Source organism: Solanum verrucosum, unplaced genomic scaffold (genome assembly GCF_900185275.1).
Source record: "Solanum verrucosum unplaced genomic scaffold, falcon-dt-bn FXZP01000280.1, whole genome shotgun sequence".
Taxonomy (NCBI): Eukaryota; Viridiplantae; Streptophyta; class Magnoliopsida; order Solanales; family Solanaceae; genus Solanum; species Solanum verrucosum.
In genome coordinates, this window is record NW_026019982.1 from 2237666 (window position 1) to 2263392 (window position 25727).

A 25727-nucleotide genomic window follows, 5' to 3' on the forward strand; every position below is an offset into this window, starting at 1 on the left:
TTTTCTTGGAAAAAGCATATTTAGTAAGGAATTCCGTCGCAATTTATACAGCGATGTAGTGAAAGACTTTAATTTTATTTAATTAATATCTTTAAAAAAAATAGAATTTTTCTAATTAATATTGGTTAAAAAAAAACTTACAAATTTATTAGCCTTAAATAAGGTAGCAATCATGTTCTATCATTTTGGTCAAAAGAGGCCTAGGTTAAAATTTTCCTTAATTAGCAAATTGTCTTTCAATAGTCTTTATGACTTTTTACTACTTGTTTTAACTTCTTGGTTTAGAGTTTAGACAACATGTGATATTATCTCCACTTTTCTATATATGTAAAAAAAAACTTGTCAAGTGCTAATCATATAAGTGTGGAAAAACACTGAGGAAAATACTAGAGAACAAATATCCTCCTCTTCTTCATTTTATTTTGCTAGCTAGTATTCAATTAATTAAAAAAATTGTTAATTTTTGTGTTTTAGTTCTTTACTATAAGGGTCGTTTAGTAGGAAGAATTAGGAGAAATAGTCCATGTATTATGTATGGTATTAATAAGTACTATGTTTGGTAGAATTTTTGGGCCTAAGTATAACTAATTCATGGTATTAATAGGATGTATTACTAATACCTTTCATTTGGTGGTATTAGTAATACATTGGATTTAATACCATGAGATTATATATGTAAAGACAATAATATCCCTAAAATCATTTTATTATTTTTCTTGATTTTATATTTTATATTTTATATTTGTACTAGTAAATTTATTTAAATAAATTAGCTTACAAATTTTATTATTTAGAGAGAGTTGTTTGTTGATAAATAAATGTAATACATATCAATATAATATTTAAAATGTGAGTAGTTTAACATTTACTAATTGAAAAGGTGAATATATCATCACATGACGTTTGTGATCTTAATTGAATATATTATTTGTTGATTTATATGTGGTTTCTAATTATTTGTATTTTGAACAATTTATAAATTGCATATATATTAAAACTATAACATGCAATTTTTATGTATAAAAGTAGATGATTTATTTGATTTTACTATTGTTTACCGGCTTTTCGATTTTAAAGTAGATGGTCTATCTATTCTAAATTGAATATGAACGTTTTTAAGTGATTAATTTATTAAGAGGACAATTATTTACCCTCAAATAGTTCAAGTGAGAAAATAGCAAACATGACAAGAAAATTGTTCTTCTCCTAGCTAGTTAGAAAGCCATATAAAAATAATATTGTCCGACAATTATCTACCTTGTCCCGATTACATAAAATAGAAAATCTCATAATAATTCAAGGGTATAATTGGAAAAAAGCTTTTTGTAGAGTTTAATCCAAACACAAGATAAGTTGGGAAACAATGAACCAAATACTTGATATAAAATATACCCTGCATTACTAAACCCAACACTATTTAATCCCTGCATTACTAATCTCTGTGTTACTAATTCCTGCGTTATTTATTTTTCTACCAAACGACCCCTATGTGTTTACTGAATCCTGAAGAAAAATATATTTATAGCGGATGAAATATTCTTAAGTACAGTGTTATAGATACGCCTCAAGTTTTAATTTTCATGATTTTCTATATTTTCCGTTTAAGACAATAATTACACAATCAAAATTGATTTATTTCTACCATATAGAAGAAGATACACCTAGATATATGTATTTTTGCTATCAGATACACTAAAATAGGGAGAGAAGTGAGCGAGATGGGGAGAGAGGCGAGCAAGATAGTCATGTATTTCATATACATGTGAATCTCACTAGATACACAATAGATATATGAATTTGTATGTATCTAGTGTGATTCACATGTATATGTGTTACTAGATACATATCAGAGTGATGAACGAGCAGGATTTATTATGTATACCAAATATATACAAATTACTTGAATATAGTGTATCTATAACAAATCACACATAATTTTGACCTCATGTATTCCGAGATACATGTATCTGGAAGCACCAAAATGAGGTGAAAATTCATAACATTGTAAACTAAAGTATATCTAAGTAATCAACTTCTAAACTAGTGGGATTTATTTAAGTTTTCCATTTTTCTAACACTGCTTATCATTGAAAATAGTAATTAAGTATTTATTTTAAAAATCTGATCTCTCCGGCAAATGACTTCAAATTTCTATCATTTGTTGGAAGGAAAATGTCCACTGGTTTTATGGCTCCTTATACATTTTTTAAAAATCAAATTGCTACTAAATTTTAATTTTCTACGTACGAAATTAAAATAAAATAATAAATTACTCCTTTAATTTCAATTTATCTGTTTTACATTCCTTTCTAGTCTGGTTCAAGAAAAACGTCTTTTAGCTTTTTAACTTTTTAACTTTTTAACTTTTTAACTTTTAAAATTCTTTAATTCTAACTTTTTCCTATCATATGTTAATGAACATAAGATTAAAAGACACTTTGGTACATTATACGTATCTTTAATTTAAGACTATAAAATTTAAAAGTTTTTTCTAAAAAAAAAAACTGTACCATGTCAAAAAAAAAAAACAAATTGAAACAACGAAATAATATTAAATTATTATTTTTAATTTAATTTGTAAAATGTATATTTCCGCCAAGGCACCAATATCCACAGAGAATTAGTTGGACTAGGAAGATACCAGGTATTAGGTAACAGCCAACTTGTATGGGGGTGATTTAAGTCAATGGCAAACACAACAATATAATAGAAAATGTTTTTTCACTGTTCAATGTTTAATATGAGAATACCAATTTTAATGTTCACATTTTGTCTTCATAGAAGGAAGCTTCAATGGCCGGTGCTATCATAAATGAAAATCTGCATATGTCACACAAGTGTGACGTTTGACACTCTGTATCTGCTTACAACGTTTGACGGTTGCACTGTAGTGGTGTGACTGCTTCATCCTTGATCAAATATTTCAAGTTTAAGTTTTAAGTATGAATTTTTTTTACTGAGTGGCACAACTCCCGAATAGATCCTACGTTGCGTAATCTAAAATTAATCGGGACTACATTGTGAACTATAGACACTAAGTGGAAAACCAAAACAAAAAAAAGTTACCTATTTATATGTACATTTTATACTATTTTTTACATACAAATATAAAGTATGAGCAAAAATGAATAAATTCTGCCAAAAAAACTCGAATATTGACTTCGCCCTAGTCCCTACACTGTTGTTAGTTAGTAAATTGTATTAACAGGTTATTTGGTATCTAGATAAGTATAGATAATTTTGAGATAAACACTTAATATTGTCCTTTTTTCTGTTTGGTTACTAATTTTGAGAAAAGTTATATGAGAATTAAAAATTAATAGTACCATGAATAGTTATTTTAAAATAATATAATAAAAATGATATAAATACATATGATGTTTATCAAGCTCCTTTGTAATAAATTAGATAAAAGTTATTTTTATAAACAGACAACTTTTCTTATAAATTATCTAATGCATATTATTTTTAATATAACAATTCAAACCGTTAATAAAATATTATAATAAAATAACTAAACTCAACCTGAGTTATTATTTATTCGTATACATATACTGTACTAAATTTTATGCAAAATCAGGTTGCAGTAGATTCTTTAAGAGTTCACGTAACATCAATATATTTATACTCCCATTTGTCCCTAATTACTTGCTCATATTTATTTTTTTAAGTTGTCCTTAATTACTTGTCCATTTTGACAAATCAAGAAAGGACAATTTTTTTTACCTATTATATCCCCAATTAATTACGTTGAAATACGTAGAACTTCTTGAAAATCGTAAGTTTTTAATTCATCCACTTCATAATTAATATGGGTAAAATTGTAAACTCACTATGCCAATCATTATTTTCTTAATAAGTGTGTCAATTCAAAATTGAACAAGTAATTAGGGATATAGGGAGTATTTTGTTTATAAATTTTATGCGTGTGTCCTTACAAGTAATTCTATTAACTACTTGTCTTGTAACTTCTTCCTTAAATAACATGTGAGAGACACCTATCTATAAGTTAAATAATTTTTTAATATGTGTTTCAATCATATATAATTGAGCATAGATATACATGAAAAATTAAATCAATGTAAATAAATTTGTTAAATTTATTGTTATTTAGACAAATTAATGATTGAAGGCTGTTAAGTAATGGCTTTATCTAACACAAATAATGAAAGAATTGGCACAAAATAAAAGTTAAAATTATGTTTATATATAATTCGATTATAGAAATCGGAATCCGTGTTAATATTAGAGGTAATTTGTGTTTCGTCAAGATTTCATAAATTAAATACTTACATAGAAAAACTATTTTTTTAAGTTTATGAAAAAAAATATTGTGTTACTATTCAAGATTACTTTCTTTTTTTGAAAAAGAAAAAAAAAACTTTCTTTTTTTGTTTTTTTGCTACTTGTCAAAATTTTGGTGAAACATGCTGTAAGACAAATAGACAGCCAAATAAAAACAGTACTTCTGTTCTCATTGGGAAAATGAGAAAACCTCATAAAATAATTAAACTATTGTCGTTAAAGATTATTTTTGATGTAGTGTACGGGAAATACAATTGAATAATTTACCAGAATGTAATATATTAAACATATTAAATCACATTACATTCTATTTCATCCATCATCTCCAAGTAAGAGAGTGATGATGATATGAGATAAATCAACTTCATTGGGAGTTTTTTTCTCTTCTATTTTTTGTTTACCAATTATAATCATAATGATCTAGATCAAAGGAGGAAAGAAATTCATGAGGTATAAAAGGAGAAGGTGGACAGACAAGTCCACAATAATCAATTGAAGGAGCTACAAAATCATTTTTACTATCCACTTCAAATGGTTCTGTCCAAAAACTTCCACTTGTAATTTCCTCCAAATTACCAAATTCTTCATGAAAAATGTCTTGTTGATAATCAATAGAGGATAATTCTTCACTTGATGACTCCTTTGGTGACCATTCTGAACTTTCCAATACTATATTTTCATGCATACTATTATTATTATTATTATTATTATTATTATTAGCACTTGCATTTTGATTTTCCACATTACTGCTCTTTCTTCTATTATTATTGTTGCTTGAGACGTCGTTACTTGAGTTTGTAGCATAATTAGCACGCTTCTTCAATGCGGTGTGCCAATGATTCTTTATCTCATTGTCTGATCTTCCTGGCAAGTGAACAGAAATCGCCGACCACCTAATAACCATATTACAGTTTCACAGAATTAGTAATGAAACTATATATATTTGGTAAAATGACAATTAAAATTTCTTTTTATCATATTAAAGTAACTGAATTTCTGTTAATGTGTTTTTCTAAAAAATTAATGAGGAGGAGGCCTTTACAATTATTAGATCTAACACAATGAATTCAATGTTGAAATTTTTAAAAGCTAAACTCATTAAATTTAAATCCTGAATTCGCCTCAGCTCTACTAGCATTGACTCGTACAATTGGAGATGTGGAAGAAGAAAACGTACTTATTTCCAAGTTGAGCATGGAGGTTCAATATGATTTCATCTTCTTCTTTGGTATAATTTCCTCTTTTAACATTTGGTTTTAAGTAATTCATCCATCGAAGTCTACAACTCTTTCCACACCTTTCTAGACCTTCATCACAAATAACAATAAATTTATTAGTTGTTAATACTACCTGAAATAAAAGTTTTCATTTATGATATACAACATATATAATTTTCCACCAAACCAAACCAACTCAGTCGATTATTTCCTAATATTTTTCGTACGAAAACATTACTAAATTCTTACCGGCATACTTGGGAAGTTGTCGCCAGTTCCATGATCCATATTTAGTAATATAATCAGCTAATTTTCTATCTTCTTCAGGTGTCCAAGTACCCTTTTTACGACCATTTTCGTCGCGGCAAGGTGTTCTCACCATCTCTAAATTAATTAACTCCAAAAAAAAAAAGAGTTTTTTTTTCTTTCCAAATTTACTAAGTGAAGAAACTATAGCTAAGTTCTTCAATTTTATGATTGAGTCCTATTTATAGAAAGGGAGAAGAACACGAAACACGTTGAAAAATGGGGCCTTCTTAAAAAAGGCGTTTATTTTTTTCTTAAAGAAAATTCCATTATCCTTCGTCCAACATTTCCTTTCATTTTTTTAATGCTACCTTCAATGCACATCATCTTTTTTACGTCTCTCTATTCCAAAATTAGTGTTATTTTTTAGCCAGTGTTTGATTATAAATTTTCAAATATTTTTGTCAAATTATATTTGGATGAAGTTTTATAACACATTTGGTCATAGATTTCGACTTTTTATAATAAATATGTTTCATAAAAAGATATGACAACGAACACAATTAATATGAATCTGAAAAAAGGGAAAGAAAACAAAGGGAAAATGCCATTGATTTGTATACGAAAAACTATTATTACTACTTGTAACTGAAAGTGGCTTTAGAGAATACACTCGAATAAAAATTGTATAAATATACATATAATTGTATTAATTTTATACAAACAAATTAGGACTGAAATTTAGTCCAAAACTATAAATGATGGGTGCTTTTGTAAGAAAAATATAATTTTAGGGTAATTTTTATATTTTTAAAAACTATTTTTTCTAGTATTTGAGAACTTGAGTTATATGATCAAATACTATTTTCTAAAAAAATTCTCAAATATATTTGAGAATATTTATGGTCAAACGGCACATGAAACTTACGAAAATATTTTTTTTCCGAACACTCCTAATCAAAGAAAAACTAATTAATGATTTTTAAATACGTAAAGAAGGATTATTTTAAATGAGTAAAATCAATTTCCTTTTGAAATTCTAAAACATCATGTATTTTTAAAAATAAAATGTAAACTATTTTACGGCGAAAAGAGAGTAACATTTCTTACCAAATGGGAGTATGGGACCAATCATATAAAACTTGTGGTGCAAGTGAAATTACACGGAAAAAAACACAAAAGAATTAGTGTGGACATTATCCGAGATATTTATAAATAAATACTCTCCCTTTTATTTTTACTTCTTTAATTAAAATTTTGGTACGTTTGTTAAAAAATAATTGTTGATAAAAATATTTTATTATAATATTTATATTAATTAATATATAATTTTAAATTTTAACAAGTAATTTGATGAATAAATAATTAATATTAAATAAAAATATCGCTAATATTTTTTTAATGTCCTAAAAGTGACAAATAAAAATGAATCGAGTAAGTAATTATTATTTCTTTCGTTTTCTTTGGCTAGAATGAGCAGCACCTTTCTACGTACCTGATAATTTCGTATCAAATGGACGAATCATAAAAACTTGTGGTGCAACTGAAATTACACGGAATGCTAATACCAAACCAAAGAAACGAAAAAACAAGGGAAAATGACAAATCAATTATAAAATTGTACCGTCACTACAACACGCCAAACGTACATTTTCTATGTAAATCACGAGTAAAAAATTATTTTTACTAAAGGGTATATATATGCTCTAGTTTTTAGATGGCAGGAGTATCAATATCTCAAAAATATGACGGAGGGTATTTGCATACCATTTATGATAGTTTAGAGGTATATTTTTCTTTTTTCCCTAATATAAATAACTAAAAGTTTTCATGTGCAGAAGATGCATGCTGTGGAGATGAAATGTTGACATGGATGTATGGTCATACTAGGATTGATAAGATTATAAATGAGGATATCTTGAATATTAGGTCAGAGTGATCTATGTGGTGTACAATATGAGGAAAGCAAGACTAAGATGATTTGAACATGTGAAGAGGAGATGTGTAGACTCACCCGCGCAGAGGCGCAAGGGGTTGGTTATACATGGTACGAGGAGAGGCAGAGGTAGACGGAAGAAATATTGGGGACATGTGATAAGACAGGATATGGTGCGGCTTTAGGTTACCGTAGACATTAAAGGGTGTGGAGGACACATATTAGAGCCAGTAGAAGATTAGTAGGTAGTGTAATGTTGCCTTGATTAGGGTGGCTATTATTTGCCATGTTATTAGTTGGATTATTGTAGTTCTTGTTTTTTATTCTTAACATTCTTTGTTATTATTTTCATCAATCTATCCTAGTGTGTTGTCTCTTGTGCTTTGATCATCACATTATCTTGTTATTATTTTTTTGGATATCCTTTCTGATTGGATGTGCCTTGTTACTTGCTATTTCCTCTGTCCCAATTTATGTAACTTACTTTTCATTTTAGTCAGTTCCAAAAAGAATGACACATTTCTGTATTAAGTAACAATTTAACTATAAAATATCTATTTTACCCTTAATGAAATGATTTACAGCCACACAAATTTATATCATTCATTTTGAACCACAAGTTTTAAAAATCTTCCTTTCTTTCTTAAACTCTGTACCGAGTCAAACTACCTCATATAAAATGGGACGAAGGGAGTATTTTATATTTCCTTCATCATCTCCTTTTTTTTGTATCTAGATTGATTGTACTTGAGCCGATTGTCTTTTGAAAACAGTCTTTTTACCTTCACAAGGTGGTAGAAAGATTGGCATACATTCTATCTTTCGCAAACCTCACTTGTGATTTTTCTACAGTATGCTGTTGTTGTTGTAATTATATGGTTATGGTCTTTCTTATATTTCTGATGTTAAATATATTTTTTGTTCATTTTTATTTGTCATGTTTCCCTTTTTTAGAGTCAAATTACATAGACTTTAACTAATATTTTAAAATATTTTGTTCATCAAATTAATATATAAATTATAATATTTTTCATCTAATTTCTTAATATTTAAATTTAATATAAAACCTTTTTTTCTAATTCTTCCGAAATGTGTCTCCAACAGGGACAACAAAAAGGATATTACTGTAATTGGACCATGCATGTAGTGAAATCATAGAGACAATTGCTAAAAGTACTATCACGTCTGAAATCTAGACTTAGGGATCGTTTGATTGGGAACAAGTTATCACATGATTAGTTATTCTAGGGTTAGCTATCTTGAGATAATTTATTTCACCCTGTGTATGGGATAACTTATTCAATCACTATGATATAAATAGTGGGATAAGTTATCCCAAACATGGCAACCAAACAAGATATAAATTTTTTATCTCATCACTATTTTCTTATCCCATCACTTTTATTTATATCTCTCACACCGAACGACCCCTTACATATATGTTATGAATAATGAAAAATATTTTCTCTAAAATTAAAAAAAAAAGTCTTTTTACTAAATATGATTCTCTAATAAAAATAAAAAAAAGTTAGCATTTACTTTTTAGTCTCACAAGCAAATGCACTCAAAATTTGTAGACCTATATATATATATATATATATATATATAGGGATATATATTATTGAGCATGTATTTAGATATAATATTTATTTAGTTTTAATATATCATATATTTGTTTATGGTGTCTGTTTACTTATATAGTAGATGATTTAGTGTATAGAGTTTTAGCTTATACACGGAGGATTAAATCATCGGTTCTTATAAGTATAAAAAATTTTGTTCACAATCTAAGATGGAAATTGGACATGTCATCGATACGATTGTAGCACAAGATTATATATAATTGGGAAAAAGGATAAATATACCCCTGAACTATCGTAAATGGAATGCAAATACCCTCCGTCATACTTTTGGAACATTGGTGTCCTTGCCGTCCAAAAACTAGACCATATATACCCTTTATACTAACGGACATACACGTGTCATAATCTTATCCACCGAGCTGATATTTATCGACGGATAACATTGCGTCACATGTCCCTATTTAGTCTTCCATTAGAGTGGAGAGCATATATGCTCTACTTTTTAGACATAAGAGGCATTAATGTCCCAAAAGTATGACGGAGGGTATCTGCATATCATTTACGATAGTTTGGGGTATATTTGTCCTTTCTCCCTATATAATTTATCTTGATTATGGTAATGGTATAGTTCCAACTTCTTGTGCTAATGCATTTTGTATATATTGAACGAGACCGAGTAGAGATAGTTGTTTTAGACTGACTGACAAAAGCATAATCTCTAAACTATTAAATGTACTTATATTCTCAATCTTGATATAACTATTATGATTTGTATATATATTAATTATTGTTTTGATTTATTAAAACTTGATAGATTGGATGATAATAATATATATTGGTGAAATTATAAGTTAGTTGATGGAATTCATGTATCGTTATAGAGATTGATTGATATATGCCTTTTTGAGAAACTTATAAGTTTTATCGTTCAAACCTTGCAAGTGGATTTATAAATTCGACACATGAAATAAGTTAAGTAGTGCTCTATTTGTCAGTAATTTAATTTATTGATTAGTATCTATAATCTTACATGAGGAATTACACAAGTGCTTAATGGGAAATTTCGAAATATAAATAGAGGAGTGCAATTATAAATTTCTAGTGAAATTATTTGTAATTTATTACGGTAAGAATAATTCAAATTAATAATTTGGAATTATTTCCATAATAGGAAGCTTCAGTAATTAATTATGTGGTCCCTACCATGCTCATATTTAACTAAAACTCAGAATCTTATTTTCTAAGGGGAAAAGGAAGACTAACGTTAGTTTCTTGTTTTTTTTTCAAGAAAATTGGGTTTTCTTCTCCTTTTTGGACTGGAAAGAAATCTCTATAAGTAGGGAGTCTTCTAACCTAGAAAGAGAATCAGTATTCTATTCGATACTTGCCCACCCAAGTATTGAGAGAGTTCGGATGTGAACTTGGGATCATTGTAGAAGACCGTAGTTGTTGTCTATCTTGTGGAATCGCTTGAAGGTTTGTCTAACTTGTGGATTCGCTTGAAGGTATCTGATCACGCTTCAAGAGATAATTCTTGAATTAAATTTCAGTAAGTTTATGTGTTCTAGAATAAACAATTTAGTTATCTATTATTCATATAAGCAGTAAGATTTTAATATGCTACCGATGTGCATATAATTTTCAACAATATATATATTAAATGAATTTAGCCTCTCTTTTTTTTTTATAATATAAGTGTCAATAAATAAGATTATATCAATTTATGGAGAAATCACCAATTAATTCACGTGTGTCCTATAATAAAAATTTTCGTTTAGAAGTTAGTGTCTGCGGAGAGTTTGAAATTTAAAAGCATTGTACAACAAAAATCAAAGAGTGGACCTGTTATATAGACCATTGAAGCCGCTAACTATGACTTTCTTCCTTCTTTTGTTGGAAAATACTTAAAAACCAACACATGGCATCATAATCTGCAAGATTTCTCTGTCTACTAGTACAAAATATTAGTGGCTGAATCAATATATCTCTTCCTTTTTAATTTTTTCCCTTCATTTGATTCATCAATAGAGATGACAGAGAAAAAATGATCTGACAATTCATGATCACTTTGACAAAGATCACAGAAATATTCTTCGGATTTTATTTTTTTATGTTATAATAGCCCAAAAAAATGTTTGATAGCAGTGTAAAATTTACCAAAGAGAAGTCAGATTAACTTGATTCAAATTCATCAAGATATAAAGAATGAAATTTAATGACGTTGGCGAAGATTATCAAAAGAGATAGTCAAATTAATTTGATAAAGTAGAAGTTTAAATAGTCATTTCTCCAAATACAATATGTGTATCCTTCAAAAGAGAAGATGCTATTACAAAATCTTATCCTTTGCTTATCAAAAACAACAAAAGATGATCTTCAAGTGTTGGAGGAAATCATTCGTCAAATTTTATTTAATTTTTTAAATAAATCTAATGTAATAAATATGTCAATTACAATATTTTATTACTTCGAAATTCATTATTATCATTTATTTTATTTTCTTTTATCTCTCTTCAATTTATCAATTATACTTTTTTATTTTTTAAAATTTTTCTCTATTATTCTCTTATTTTCTAATTAAATGATTAAAAGAACAACAACAATACTATTTATTTTTTTCAATTTCTTTGGCCTTTTACTCTGTTTTTTATTAGTATTTTGTCATTTTTTGTTAACTTTTTTTGTTCATTACTCACTTTTTGGTTAGTAAATTTCTATAAAATTTATTCATTTGTATACAATATAATTTTCATTCTATTTTAGTGGAAATGATCTCGTATGAATACCTACAAGTTAACTTGAAGAAAATAATCTTTTGAAATCTCTCTTATGTATAAAATAAATTTGAAAGCCTACACAATTAAATTTTTCATTTTTTTACTTACTAGAAAATTCATCATATAAATTGAATGGACGAAGTAATACTCCCTTCGTTTCAAAATAAATAGTGTTTTTGATAGTTTCTTCAAAAATATATAGATTTTTAATAGTTTTTTATCAGGTAAAACTTTCATTATATATAAATAAAAGAATGTCATTAAGGCTTTCTTGATTTTGTGAAATACTATTTATTTTATACTGATTCCGTAATAAAATGGTTTCCTCCTGGTAAGAACATCTTTGAATGCAACATTGATGCTTCCTGAGATCTTGCTTCCGGAATAGCTGAAATCGGCATGCTAATTCGGGATTCTCATGAAAGCTTCATTAGAAGCCGCTCTAATCGGTTGGAAGACAACAGGATCCACTTATTTTTGTTTAACAATAATGTATCCATTTTCAAATTGTCGTGTTCATATACTAAATTGTTATACTTTACCTTGTTTATTATATTAATACACTAAGTTTTTATAAATACTTGTATTCTTGATATATTAATACTTTAAGTTTTATAAATAAATATACCAATTTGAATCCAAAATATTTATATGCTAACTAAACAATTAACACATTTTCCTTCTTTAGTACATTGTAATTAAAACTGTATCAGTGTATAAATAAAAAAATAAAATCATATACAAAACTACAGCTAGAAAAAGACATAAATTGTAGTAATTTTTTATAAATAACATACTTATAGCTATTGAACTTCAATAACCCTATAAATATAGTCATATTTATAAGTTACTCATTTTTGTATGATCCAAAAATATCAATTTATTGTGCGGTTGCACCCAAGATACTTGTGTAATAACAATATATAGTATATACTATTGTCTTTTATATATTTATGTTAACTTTATAATTATAATTTAAATTTAAGAAAATAATAATAATATATATATATATTTATTTTTAACAAAGTGAGTTGGCCCAACGCGACTTGCAATCCATATAGTGGATGGTGATTTGGACTTGATTTTTTCAGACCACCAAAATATTGGTTAGTCCAACTTGATTCGTCAAATTTCAAAGCCCACATAAATTTAACCCTAATGAACTAGGCCGATCCATATTGACGACTTTACACAAATATAGTTGTTTAATGTTTTTTTGGGTAATGGATTGAGAACAGGCGGTGCTCGAATTACCCGTGAATTGTAATTAGTTTTAATTGATTTTTCAATGTATTTTCTAGAGTTGGGTTTTTAAAAAAACAATACTAGAAAAAAAACTATCGATTTAAAAATCAATCTAGCTCGATTGGTTGGATCGATTTTCTGTAACTACTAGATTGTTTCAACCAACGATTTTGAATCGAAAAATTGATTAGGTTTTTCAAAATACCAACTGCACTGGATTTTAGAGTTCGATTTTGATCTTGAATTTAGGAGTGTAACTTCAAATTTGTTGTTGGAACTTGGAACAAAATAGTTCAATTGATTTTTTAACTCATACTAAATACTTTTTAAGTTTTAAACTAAAGATTTTGAGAAAATCATTATTTATATACTTTTTTTTTATCTCAATTTATACGATAAATTTAGTTAATTTAAAAAAGATCAATAAATTTGTTATGAGAAAATGGTAAAAAACATTCTAAAGTATTCAAAATAGATCAAATTTACATTTCGATACATTTTTGAGTCAAAAATACCCTTCCTACTAATTATTGACAAAACAAGAGATATACTTATTGATATTATCAATATTTAATCTATGTTAAGTCCCACTTATTTGACAAAAAAATCATAACAATATACTTTTCTAATTAAAAAAATTATTTATTTTAAGGATATATTGAATATATTACAAAGTCTTACCATATTTCTTGATTAAATTCTAATATGTCCAATCAAACTTAATGTTATAAATTGAAAAGAAAAAAAGTATGTAACATTCGAAAATAAAATATAATAAAATATTTATTTATTTTATATCGTAAATGATAATATTAGAAGGAATGTACCAATATCATTGGACTAGGAATATACTTGGTAATAGCCATAAATGTCAGATAAGATTTGTAGAGTAGTAATAATATGCTGTCACATTGTTGAGTCAATGGCAAACACAATAAATTGGAAACTGTCTTTTTCTATGTTGAATGAAAATAGAAATGAGAATAACAATAAAATGTTCACATTTTCCCATCGTGTAACGTTTTCTTAGAACATTCCGTGGCCGGTGCTAAAAATAGTTCAGAAGTATCAAATGAACGGATTAGTTTAAATTTGAACGGATTAAAATAAGTTCAATTAATAGATGAGAGGAGTAAATAACATTTTAAAAATTATTTCGGTTAAAATAAGTTGTATTAAAATGGGCTGATATGAATCATAATTCAATTTATTTAATTGTTTATTGATTTGTACTTTTATAATTTCAAGTAACTTATAAAATTATTTTGTCTTTATTATGACAATTATAACTTAGCAAACAAAAAAACTATGACTTTAACGAGTGTACGAATAGAGGTGGAGACAATATATTGTCTCCTTTTCAATTTTAATAGTCTGATTCATAAGTACAACTTGAATGTTTTTTAATCTACACTTGTGAGTCTTTTACGTGTATTTTAAACAAACATGAAATAATTCATTATTTATGTGAGCTAATTATATCATTTCTATTTACGAGATAAAAAATCAATTGATCATTTATGGGCAGTGGCTATAGTCTTGCATTATAAAATGTATTTGACATATAATAATAGGTAAATGTAAATTTCATAACAGGTCTTTTAACGAACCTGTTATTTCCAGTTAAATTATAATAAAAGTGTAATTTTTTTAAATAATAATTCAAAATGTTAGTATGTGTTTACTTTCTAACTTATTTTAAAATATGTAAGATAAAACATTGAAAAAAAAACATCATAATCTTACGCTTATTCTGAAAATAAATTATTCTTGTAAATTTGTGAAATTTACATGTAGAGGAATCAAAAGTACACATTTAAAATTAATGAAAGGTAAATATATTTATTCAGACAAAGATTAATAAGATAATACCTAACATCTTGCACTCTTCTACTTAAGGTTCACTTTTTTTTTATTGGTAATAAAAAACTAACCTAGACACCCCTCAACCTAGAGAATTTTAAAAAAGTAATAATTCAAGATATTGCAAAATTTAAATAAGAATTTATCAATAGAATGAGATACCAAAAGTGCTATGTAGTATTTACTCTTGATTTCATATAAAATGTTGTAAAGTACAAGTATAGATTCACATGAGTACACTCATCTTCAACGATATAAATAATATATCTAATGTAATTCATCGATGAAGTCGAATGTATTGGGATGAATCATTAGGTACTTCTTTTGAATGTTATTTTTTTACCAATAATTATTACAATCATCAAAGTGAAAGAATTCATGAGGCATAAAAGGAGAAGGTGGACATACAAGTTCACAATAATAATCAATTGAAGGAGCTACAAAATCAATTTTACTATCCACTTCAAATGGTTCTGTCCAAAAACTTCCACTTGTAATTTCCTCCAAATTACCAAATTCTTCTTGAAAAATGTCTTGTTGATAATCAATAGAGGATAACTCTTCACTTGATGACTCCTTTGGTGACCATTCTGAACTTTCCAATACTATATTTTCATGCATATTATTATTATTAGCACTTGCATTTTGATTTTCCACATTACTCTTTCTTTTAGTAATATTACTTTCACTCTTCTTATTATTACACTTCTTGCTTCCTTCACTCAAGTTATAATTAGCTCGCTTCTTCAGTGATGTGTGCCAATGATTCTTTATCTCATTGTCTGATCTTCCTGGCAAGTGAACTGCAATCGCTGACCACCTGATATCATAGATGTTAACAATTATTAGTTCTCATTACTACAATGAATTCAATGCTGAAAATTTTAAAAGTTGAATTCATCAAATTGAAAACGTACTTATTTCCAAGTTGAGCATGGAGGTTCAAGATGATTTCATCTTCTTCTTTGGTATAGTTTCCTCTTTTAACATTTGGTCTTAAGTAATTCATCCATCTAAGTCTGCAGCTCTTCCCACACCTTGCTAAGCCTAATTTACCAAGACAATAATATATATCCGTCAATTAGAACAACTCTACAGACTACAATAGTATGATAATTAATTAATTACATATTTAAATAGATATTGAACTTAATGGTTTCGAGTTCAACATAAATTCTTACCAGCATACTTGGGAAGTTGTCGCCAATTCCATGATCCATATTTAGTAATATAATCAGCTAATTTTCTGTCTTCTTCAGGAGTCCAAGTACCCTTTTTACGACCATTTTCGTCACGGCAAGGTGTTCTCACCATCGCTTAATTAATTCCGATAAATCTCAACAATATTCTTTGAAAGAGTTATTTATAACTAATATATATAAGTAGAGAAACCTGAATGAATATATCACAAAATTCTTAAGTTTTGAGTCTATTTATATAGAGGGAGCATAACGTGAAATACGTTGAAAAATGGGGCCTTGTAAAGAAAATTCCATTATCTTTCGTCAAATATTTTTATTTTCGCTACGTATAATGCAAAAGCACCTTTCTACTCGTTAAGCATTTATGTATAGAATAGACCAATCTTGCGGTGAGAGTGAAATTACACGCAATATTGTACCACACACTACGGGAAAAAAACAAAAAACATAAACGGTGTATTTTTATATGTGAATTCAAACATAAAAATACAACTTAAAATATTTTAAGTCATATAAAAAAGTTTGATTAAAATAAAATATAATTAACTCTTCAAAATTTAACTGTATGTGTCACATAAATTGAAACAGATGAAATATTTATTTATATATTTTATTCAATTGTTTTATGTTTTGTACCTATGTTAATAGTATTTGTGGACCACTTGAAATCGTACAACAAAAATCTATCAATGGACCAGCCAAACATGTTGTGTATGAAAATATTTTTCTTCCCGCCAAACACACCCTTAAATTAAATGATTACGTGCTATATCTTTTAAGTCATTATTTTGACTAAATTTTTATTATGGGTCTTTTATAATTATGTGAGGCCTTTTGTTGTCTCAAAAGAAAAATAAACTCGAAGTTTATAGTTCATGAGACTACTTTTTTTTTTGTGAGAATAAAAAAAAAATTGTCACGCAACTAATATTAATAATTATGTGAGACACGTAATAAAGTTTTTCATATAAGTTAATGTTTGCGTAGCAACGTACAACAAAAATCAAATAGTGGAGCTGTCAATTTGTGGGCCCTCTTTCATTGTGCACCAGGAATATCACTATTTAAGCCGATATTTATGACCTTCTTCCTATGATTTTCCTTTTTTTTAGTGGAAATTAGTGACTGAGATTAATTTGTAAGTACTACAAAGCCAACGACACATAGCATCATAATCTGGCAGATTAAGTTTCTTTGTCAATTATTAGAAACCTTTGATGAAATTACAAAAGTGCAGTGTTTACTCCTAAAATGGTATAATTAAATTTATATATATATATATTGAATTGGTCATATAATAAAATAACTTGCAAGGAATAAATAATAAACACTTAGATAGTTGAAACTTAGTAACTTCGAGTATCGATCCAAAAATTATGCCCTAAAAAAAGTCTCTAATAATTGTCGACAATCTCAAAATCTTGTGTGCAACAATTAAATCTTTGAAAAAATCTTATTTGATATGTGTCTTTGTTGTATCTATGCTGCGTCTACGAAGCTAGATGGACTTATATTATAGTACCAATGTTTGACTCACGCCTCATCAAAAAACTTTAGGATGAGAATATTATTTTGAAGCAATGGATATAAGTTATTCCACATCATTAATAAGTTATGTTGTTGCATTTGCGAGGGTCATCGATAATGTTGCATTTTTTGAGTATTTCGTACAACGCTTTTTAAGTCTTAATTTTTACTTAGGTGACCTTTTAAAAATATCAAAAATTAAATAGAATCATACCGAAATTAAAAAAAATAAAATTGATTGAGATGATTTCAAATAGTTTGATTTTGGTTATATATAGTAGATTAACCAAAAATGAGTATGGTATAAACCTTTCTAAATAACTGATGAGACCATTCACATCCCTAATTAAATACAAAATTTTACACGTATCAAAGGCTCTCCTCATTAAATCTTCTTATAACCCTTATATATATATATATATATATTAGTTTGGAGTGAAAAATGACGTAATATAAAATCAAACATATTTTTTTATTAAAAAAAAAAGTGAAAATGAAAAAGAATCAAAAGTGTATTTGAACTATGGCAAAACTGAACAAAAAGTTTCTAAATAATTATTGGGTAAAATAATTCCCATGTTATCAATAATTGTCCAAAAATGCACTTATTATTATTTAATGGGTTAAAAATATTTTTTAAATAAATATATAATTTTTCTTTTTAAATGCATTTTATTTATTTTGAAAAAAATAATTACTCATTAAGTAATAATGGAGTCATTTTTTAATTAAATAAACTATTGACGGTGGTACATTTTTAGTTATACATTATAGATTAACCAAAGAATTGAGTATGGTATAAAACTTTCTTACTAACCGACCATAACCCTCCCCTCTCCTCTCCACGTACTATCCCCATTTTTAATTTGAAAAACTGATTATTACTATTTTTTTATTTCTTTTTGTTTTTGGAGTTTGGAGTGAAAAGTTGACACAATATGAAATCAAAAAGATTTTTGTTTATTTAAAGGTGAAGAAACAAAAACAAAAAAGGATAAAACAAAATTGTCTTTGTACTATATAAAATTGAATAAAAATTCTCTAAGTCAATAATCTGCTTTAAAATGTCTTTACTATCAATAATTTGTTCTAAAAATATCATAATGGGTGGGCCAAAAATATCTTTTTCTGATCAACATATTATTTCTTTTTTTAAAACGTATTTTATATATTTTGAAAAAAATAATAATTTTGACCCATTAAATAATAATGAGGATAATTTTTAACCAAATTATTGAGGGCATGAGCATTTTTAGATAATTCAAGAACATTTTAAAAAAAAATTCCAAGAAAAAAAAATCATGTCCAACGCGGCATCAATGATTAATACTTTATATTTAGCCATGATGTCAAACTATTGACGGCACAAACATATTTAGAGAAAATATTAACGGAAGATATTTTTATTCAATTTCACATAATTCATAGACATTTTTAACTCTTTTATGGAAGAATTTTTTTTATGTCCAACTAGTCATGATAAGGCATCAATGTGTTACTACTTCATATTTAGACATTATTTTCTTTCTCGTAAAAGTAGTATACACGCAGCCCCATTTTTGGCAGTTAGCATAAGAATGTGAATCGGAAAAACATTCCTAATAGGCACCTACCTAAAATAAATTTTTATTTTTATTTATCACTTTTAATATATTAAAAAAATAATTTTTTTTCATATTTTATCTTCAATATTAAATATTTATTTTTCAAATCATTTTTAAGACCTAATACAAAATATTTTGATAAAATACGTATATTAATAATTATTTTCTTAATAGATGTGTCAAATCAAATAATGACAAAGTAAAAATAAAATGAACGGTGGGAGTATTATTATTGGATTTTAAATACTTTCCATGGTTTAATTATAAGATTTTGATTTTCGTTACACGCCCACAGGCCTGTCTTCTCGTATTACTAGAGTTGTTAGTCAATAAGTCATTCTATTTCATCAAATAATTGAGTTTGAAATTTTACGTATTAATGCTATGCAAACATAACTTACACATCTATAAAGTAATTGCAAGAACAAAAATACACTTCCTCTCATTTTATTTGTCAGAAAAATCGATAGTTTGTGATAATAGTTAAATTCATGAAAATAAAACTGAAAATACAATATTAAAAATGATCTTTAACAATAATAGTTTAATTCTCGATATTTTTAGCGGTAATTAATACTCTTTTTAAATGCTCCTAAAACCTGTTCAATAACAATTAACTAAAATCGATAATAACTTTAATATTTTTATTAATATGTATATTTAATGTTGTCTGAATTTATTTTGTAATAGTGAAATCAACGAATTATGATGGATTAGTTATGTCTTCACGAAGAATAAGAATAAGAGCATGAAGACTATGAAAGAGCATTTTATTGGGATTTGAGAAGAAGGGAAGTGTGTATAATTGACATTTGACACAACAATCCAAATATGTCCATAAACAAATTCTCTGTTTTTGAAGCATTTTTTTGGTTTGTATCAAAAGTTCTTAAAATAGATGCAATTGAAACTTTATCGTCTAGATCAGTTACTTTTTGTATGAATAAATCTTCTTATTAAAATTTTTTCGTTTTAAAATAAAAATAAAAATACAAAAGTAGTAAAATATTAACATTTTCCTAATATGAAAGTTTCTAGATCAGGTGTGGATTCTACTAGGTGTTTTTTCAATTTTTCTGTAATCTCGTGGTCAAGGAATTCTATTACTTTTTTACGTCATCCGACAGGATTTTTACTTAGACCCAGAAAAAAGAAATTGTTTTATATTTCTCTTTTTGAAAAGAAAAAAATAAGTGAATGATAAGGGAAGACTTGACGTAGGAAATATCTCATTCATTTACGTTTGCATATATGCATCATATAACTTTTGTTAAAGTAAGTCAACATTTCATTCACCAATTTTCCAAGTCTTTTTCTCACTCACTTTTTACTAAATGTTGAGAGAAGTTTTGTCAATAAACAGGTGTTTCGCCGTGTGATTTAAAATTATGATTTTAAATCAATATATTATGATAAAATATTTTTTAACGGTATATTAACAAAGAAAATTAAAGTTATTATATGCATTAGTCAATCGTTATAGTTAGATTCAATATTACTATAGGCTTTAGGGACATTACAAAGAGTGTTAATTGTCGACAGTTAAATTACTGTCATTAATTAATTATCGATAAAAGATCATTTTAAATGTAGTGTATTTTGATACGTAATTTGGGATTGTAAGAGATATAGAGCAAAATCGACAAGTTGTGTACCTTAATTTGAAGCGGAAGTCGTTGATTTTGCTACTTTAATAGGATTGCACTCAAGTCCCTCTTTGAATCACTAGGAAACAAAGTTTGATTCACAAACTAAATACCCTTTTAAATGTCTTCAATCTAAGAATGATATTGTTCTCTGTTCTTGTTTCTTTTCTTTCTGTCTCATATTCTTCTGAAGAGCGTAAAGATTTTATTTAAAATAAGGGATTATGCACGTTGGAGCGATTACTATATAACTGTTCCCACTCTTATTTTAAATTAACACGTATCTCCTTTTTTTTAGAGATAACAACTTTGAGGGTCGGATCGATCCACAACTCAAAACTTAGTGGGATCATGACTTTTAAACTACATAGCACACATAGTCCGTAATTGGAAAAGTATCTTATCTTGGCTAAAAATCAAGAAATGGTTTTCTTACGTAGCACAAATAGTCCATTTCAGGAAAAAAATTATTAAAGATTTCATACCTACTATATTGAATAATTTACTATAAAATTATGGAAATTTATATAATGACTTTTAACACTTTTCACAATGATATGGTTAGTAAATATTATTGTAAAAATGCATAATTCGTAAAAATATCATGGACTAATTAATTAAATTCCATTTATTACAAAAACAAAACAAGAAATTTATTAAAATCCCAACTATAAAACACATTATAAGAAGGAAGTTCTTGAAAGAGTTTTTTTTTTAAAATTGTAATTTAATCATCATTGATTCGAATACATCATGGCAAAATCACTTGTAATTTTCCTCATCCTCTTGGTTGTTATATCATGTACTATTAACGATAGATTTTGTTGTTTAGCTATAAATTTTGTCTGTTAATAATTCATACTTTAATTTGTGGACGCGCAGATGAGATGAGAGAAATATTGAAGTAGTCGATGGATTAAACACATGCACTATTGAGTTGGGATTTAACATATGCACAATACAATTTAGAGATGGATGTTTTAGGCTTTATCAAATGTGTGGAAGGAACAGGACGTACAATCACTGAAGCAAAATGTATAGTTACAGAAGATGGGTATAGAGCTTGTAGTTGTACATTTTATTGTACATCAAAATCAATTTCTAATCCTTAAGTTTTTTTAAATTTTTTTTATTATTCATCAAAAATGAAGTTTTTGTCAAATATATGACAATCAACTATTTAGATATTTAAATTTTTGTGGTTCTATTTCAAGTTGCTACAACATTGAATCCCTAATTGTTGAGGTAATTCGACCATTTGAAAAAATATCTAATGTTTTCCTTCATGAAGTAATTTCTCCAAATTAATTAATATGAAGATCTTCCTTTTAGTTTTAGTTAATAAAAAAAAGGGTAAAAATGTTCTTAATTAGATTGAAAAAAAAATGTCCTTTGTGAATAGTTTAGTGAGGGGTTTAGCACTTGAAACTTATAGTTTAGGAGTAATTAATGTAAATTACTAATAGTTTTAGTATGAAATTAATAAACGTGATAATTTGAGATAATATCGTAAATGATCACTCTATTACATAGTTCTCAGAAAGTCACTCAACTTTGTTTTATAACTAAAAAGTCACACATGTGTAGTTATCTTAAAAAGTCATTTAACTATTAATAGTTATATTAGTAAGTTACTCAACTTTATTTTATAATCCAAATGTCACTCAATTGATATTTCACATAGAAAGTCATCCACTCACTTTAAATAAATTTTTTTAGTAAATGTTGTTGACATAAAAAAAAAATTTATTTATACTACTAAATTTTTAAGAAATAAATAAGTGTCCATTTTAATCATTTTATTGATGCATCCCAAAATGAATTTTGGATTATAAAACTTTGCAACTTTTACCAAGCATCTATGTTTTTGGGTTATAAAAATTGGCAACTTTTACAAAGCATTTATGTGTTTGGCCTAAATCAATTACTCCTTTGGTTTCATATGGTGTTTTTAACTTTTATTTTTAATTCAACATAGATTAGTTTTTTCTAACAAATGTTCAGTCTGAACTCAATATATTTATTTTTAAAAAATAAAACTTATATATTTAAAAATTCTATTCTAAAAATACTATAAGATACAATAGTTAATAGTTCAAAATATTTAGAAAGCATTTCAAAAAAAAAATGAAAAATGAAATATTCTTTGAGTACCATCAAATAGTAACTAAGATAAATAAATTAAAACGAACAAATTCATGATTTCCAAGTTTGAATTGACTTTTTTAATGTAGCTTATAAGTTAAAAATTAAAAGTCATAAGTTGGTCATACCAAACTTTTGGGTTTCACCTTAATTTAATACTTTTTTTTTGTCTAGAAGTAAACGCTTAAAATCACTTTTTGTCTTTCTCAAACATCTCAAAAAATACATTAGTGAAAACTTAAAAATCAAACACTGTTTAAAATAAGTCAAACCAAACACCCTCTTATCAATATCCATACTCATGAGTCGGGGTGCAACAAAAGCATTATAGTTGTCAAGCAAGCAAATTATCATATATGTTTTATGGCTTATTTATTTGGTTAAACCTATCGAAACACACTTAAAGTTACATCATCTTTCACTTATCCCATTTAAACACCTATCGTAAAGTTGGACTATTACATTTTAACACACTTTCATCGATTTAGCAACTTGTGTGATTTTTACCTCAAACGTAACATATATATGCATGTGAAATACCTAAAAAAACATATTATTCTTTTTATTTCCTCCTCCTCTTTCTTTTGCTCTTTATTTTTCATTTAATTCTATCATCAATAAATGCTCCACCATAGCCATCTTGTCATCGAAAAAAATGACGACTGATACCATTTTCTGAGAATATTCGACTCTTTTTTTAAGAAAAAAAAATGTCAAAAAGATTTAGAAAATCTAGGGAATTTTTTTTTAAAAAGCTTATAGAAAATCTTTACGGCAAAAGCTATACATTTTAATTTAAAAAGAATTTTTAATTTTTTTGGTTTTTACTTTTGTTGAAAAGTAATATTTTTTCATAATTATCATTTCGTTCCCAATGGCATGTGTTCATTAAGTTTGCCACTTTGACATATTATCGACAAGTGTAAAATTATTAATAAAATCCTGTTAGTTATCAAAAAAAAAAAAAAAGACAAGTGTAAAATTACACTTTCCTTACATATTTAACTGATTCAGTAAAAAATGTCAAAATAACAGAATCAATTCTATTATATGTATTTAAATGATATGTCTTAATAAAATGTCTAAATAAAAAATGATATCCACTCTAGACTTTAGTTATCTCACGATGAGTTAAACCTATTTATTCTTATTATCTTTATGTTCATCTTACGGCTGCAATAATTTAATTATCCCGCGTCATGCATATACATATGCAAACTTTGACTAATTGAATGCCAATTAGTGGATGGCTGGGGTGGAGCTACAGTATGTCGAGGGTGTCCAATTGGACACCCTTCTTCGAAAAATTACATGGTATATTTAAGTAAAATTCTATGTAAGAGGAGTATATATAATATTTTAGACACCCTTGAAACAAAATTGTGGTGTAGCTCATTGATCGAAATTGCTCAGCAAAAATTTAGTTATCCGTGTGTGTTTGTAGGTTCGACTCCCAATAGCTGCATTTTACTTCTCATTTTTTAAAGAGCAATACTAACTTGCACCTTCACTCACTTAACTTTTCTATGAAATTTGTTATTTATTTATTAACAATTCCATATTTTTTATGATCATTTTATATGATATCTTTATTTACACGTAAGAGATCATAATTATTTTCTTTTATGCAATTTGTAAGTGACCAAGAGATTTGATTTTCTCGTAAACTTTTTTTAAAAAAAAAATATCAATAGCCAATTAAATTCGTACCCGAGGTATCTGTTTGAATTTCTTTTTGCTTTACATTAAATTTTATAGGTAAAACTTACAAAAAATTACAACTTTGCCAAAATCAAAAAGCATAAATGTTCCACTATTTTTTTTTAAAACTCTTGTTTGATTCTGCTCTATCTTTTTTGTTTCTTGTTATTATCGTCGTCGCTAAAGACTCCTGAAATATTAAAGCCTAAAGTGATTTCTTTCTAGGATAAACTTTCTTCCCTCTTTTTTTTTTTTTGCGTCGTTCATTCGCTTCCTATTAAATTAAATATGAACTCATTAGAGCAAACTATTATACATTTTGATTTTAAAATTTTTGGTGCACTCATTTGGAAAAAAAGAATAATTACTTACTCAATGCTTGGACACCCTTCGTAAAAATTTTGGCTACGCCACTGATGGATGGGATCTGTTTGTGAAAATATATGTATAAGTAAGTCCACAATCACATGCAAATATATGTTGACAATCGACGAGGATTGTAGTGGAGTGGTACGTAAGTTGTTATTTTATTTTTAATCAAAGATTTCAGGCAGGGTGGAGGCACATGCATGTCAGGGTGTCCAATTTCGTTGAAAAAAAATATTGTATATACAAAATGATATAGTGATTGAATAAAATATTTTGGATATCCTTGACATAATCATTTGTTGTAGCCCAGTGGTTTCAAATGTTTTGAATGAGTGTTAGACACCTTGAATGAGAATCTCAC

At 26.8% G+C, this 25727-nt stretch overlaps 2 protein-coding genes and 1 long non-coding RNA gene across 3 annotated transcripts in view; 1 reads left to right on the forward strand and 2 right to left on the reverse strand.

The window, feature by feature from the left end:
- Window positions 1–16555, forward strand: part of LOC125817465 (uncharacterized) — a 28390-nt gene extending 11835 nt beyond the window's left edge. The window contains exon 2 of the long non-coding RNA XR_007442299.1: window positions 16474–16555. This is a non-coding gene — a long non-coding RNA (uncharacterized LOC125817465). The remainder of the gene's footprint in view (window positions 1–16473) is intronic.
- Window positions 4703–5939, reverse strand: LOC125817464 (transcription factor MYB14-like). Its single transcript, XM_049496999.1, has 3 exons — window positions 5772–5939; window positions 5483–5612; window positions 4703–5198 (listed from the first exon to the last, which is right to left on the reverse strand). Exons 1-3 carry the CDS (start codon window positions 5902–5904, stop codon window positions 4703–4705), a joined length of 759 nt encoding a protein of 252 aa, XP_049352956.1. The 5' UTR covers window positions 5905–5939.
- On the reverse strand, window positions 15512–16532 carry LOC125817460 (transcription factor MYB14-like). The gene is made up of 3 exons (XM_049496996.1): window positions 16354–16532; window positions 16090–16219; window positions 15512–15992 (listed from the first exon to the last, which is right to left on the reverse strand). The coding sequence occupies exons 1-3, from the start codon at window positions 16484–16486 to the stop codon at window positions 15512–15514; spliced, it is 744 nt and encodes a 247-aa protein (XP_049352953.1). The 5' UTR covers window positions 16487–16532.
- Window positions 16556–25727: the final 9172 nt, after the last annotated feature.

Excerpts from the sequence above, each read along its gene's own strand:
- LOC125817460 (XM_049496996.1), bottom strand. The coding sequence starts at position 16,486 with ATGGTGAGAACACCTTGCCGTGACGAAAATGGTCGTAAAAAGGGTACT. Across the intron at positions 16,220-16,353 it reads ACAACTTCCCAAGTATGCTG|GCTTAGCAAGGTGTGGGAAG; the intron begins GTAAGAATTTAT and ends TTGGTAAATTAG. Across the intron at positions 15,993-16,089 it reads CATGCTCAACTTGGAAATAA|GTGGTCAGCGATTGCAGTTC; the intron begins GTACGTTTTCAA and ends CTATGATATCAG.
- LOC125817464 (XM_049496999.1), bottom strand. The coding sequence starts at position 5,904 with ATGGTGAGAACACCTTGCCGCGACGAAAATGGTCGTAAAAAGGGTACT. Across the intron at positions 5,613-5,771 it reads ACAACTTCCCAAGTATGCCG|GTCTAGAAAGGTGTGGAAAG; the intron begins GTAAGAATTTAG and ends TTTGTGATGAAG. Across the intron at positions 5,199-5,482 it reads CATGCTCAACTTGGAAATAA|GTGGTCGGCGATTTCTGTTC; the intron begins GTACGTTTTCTT and ends TATGGTTATTAG.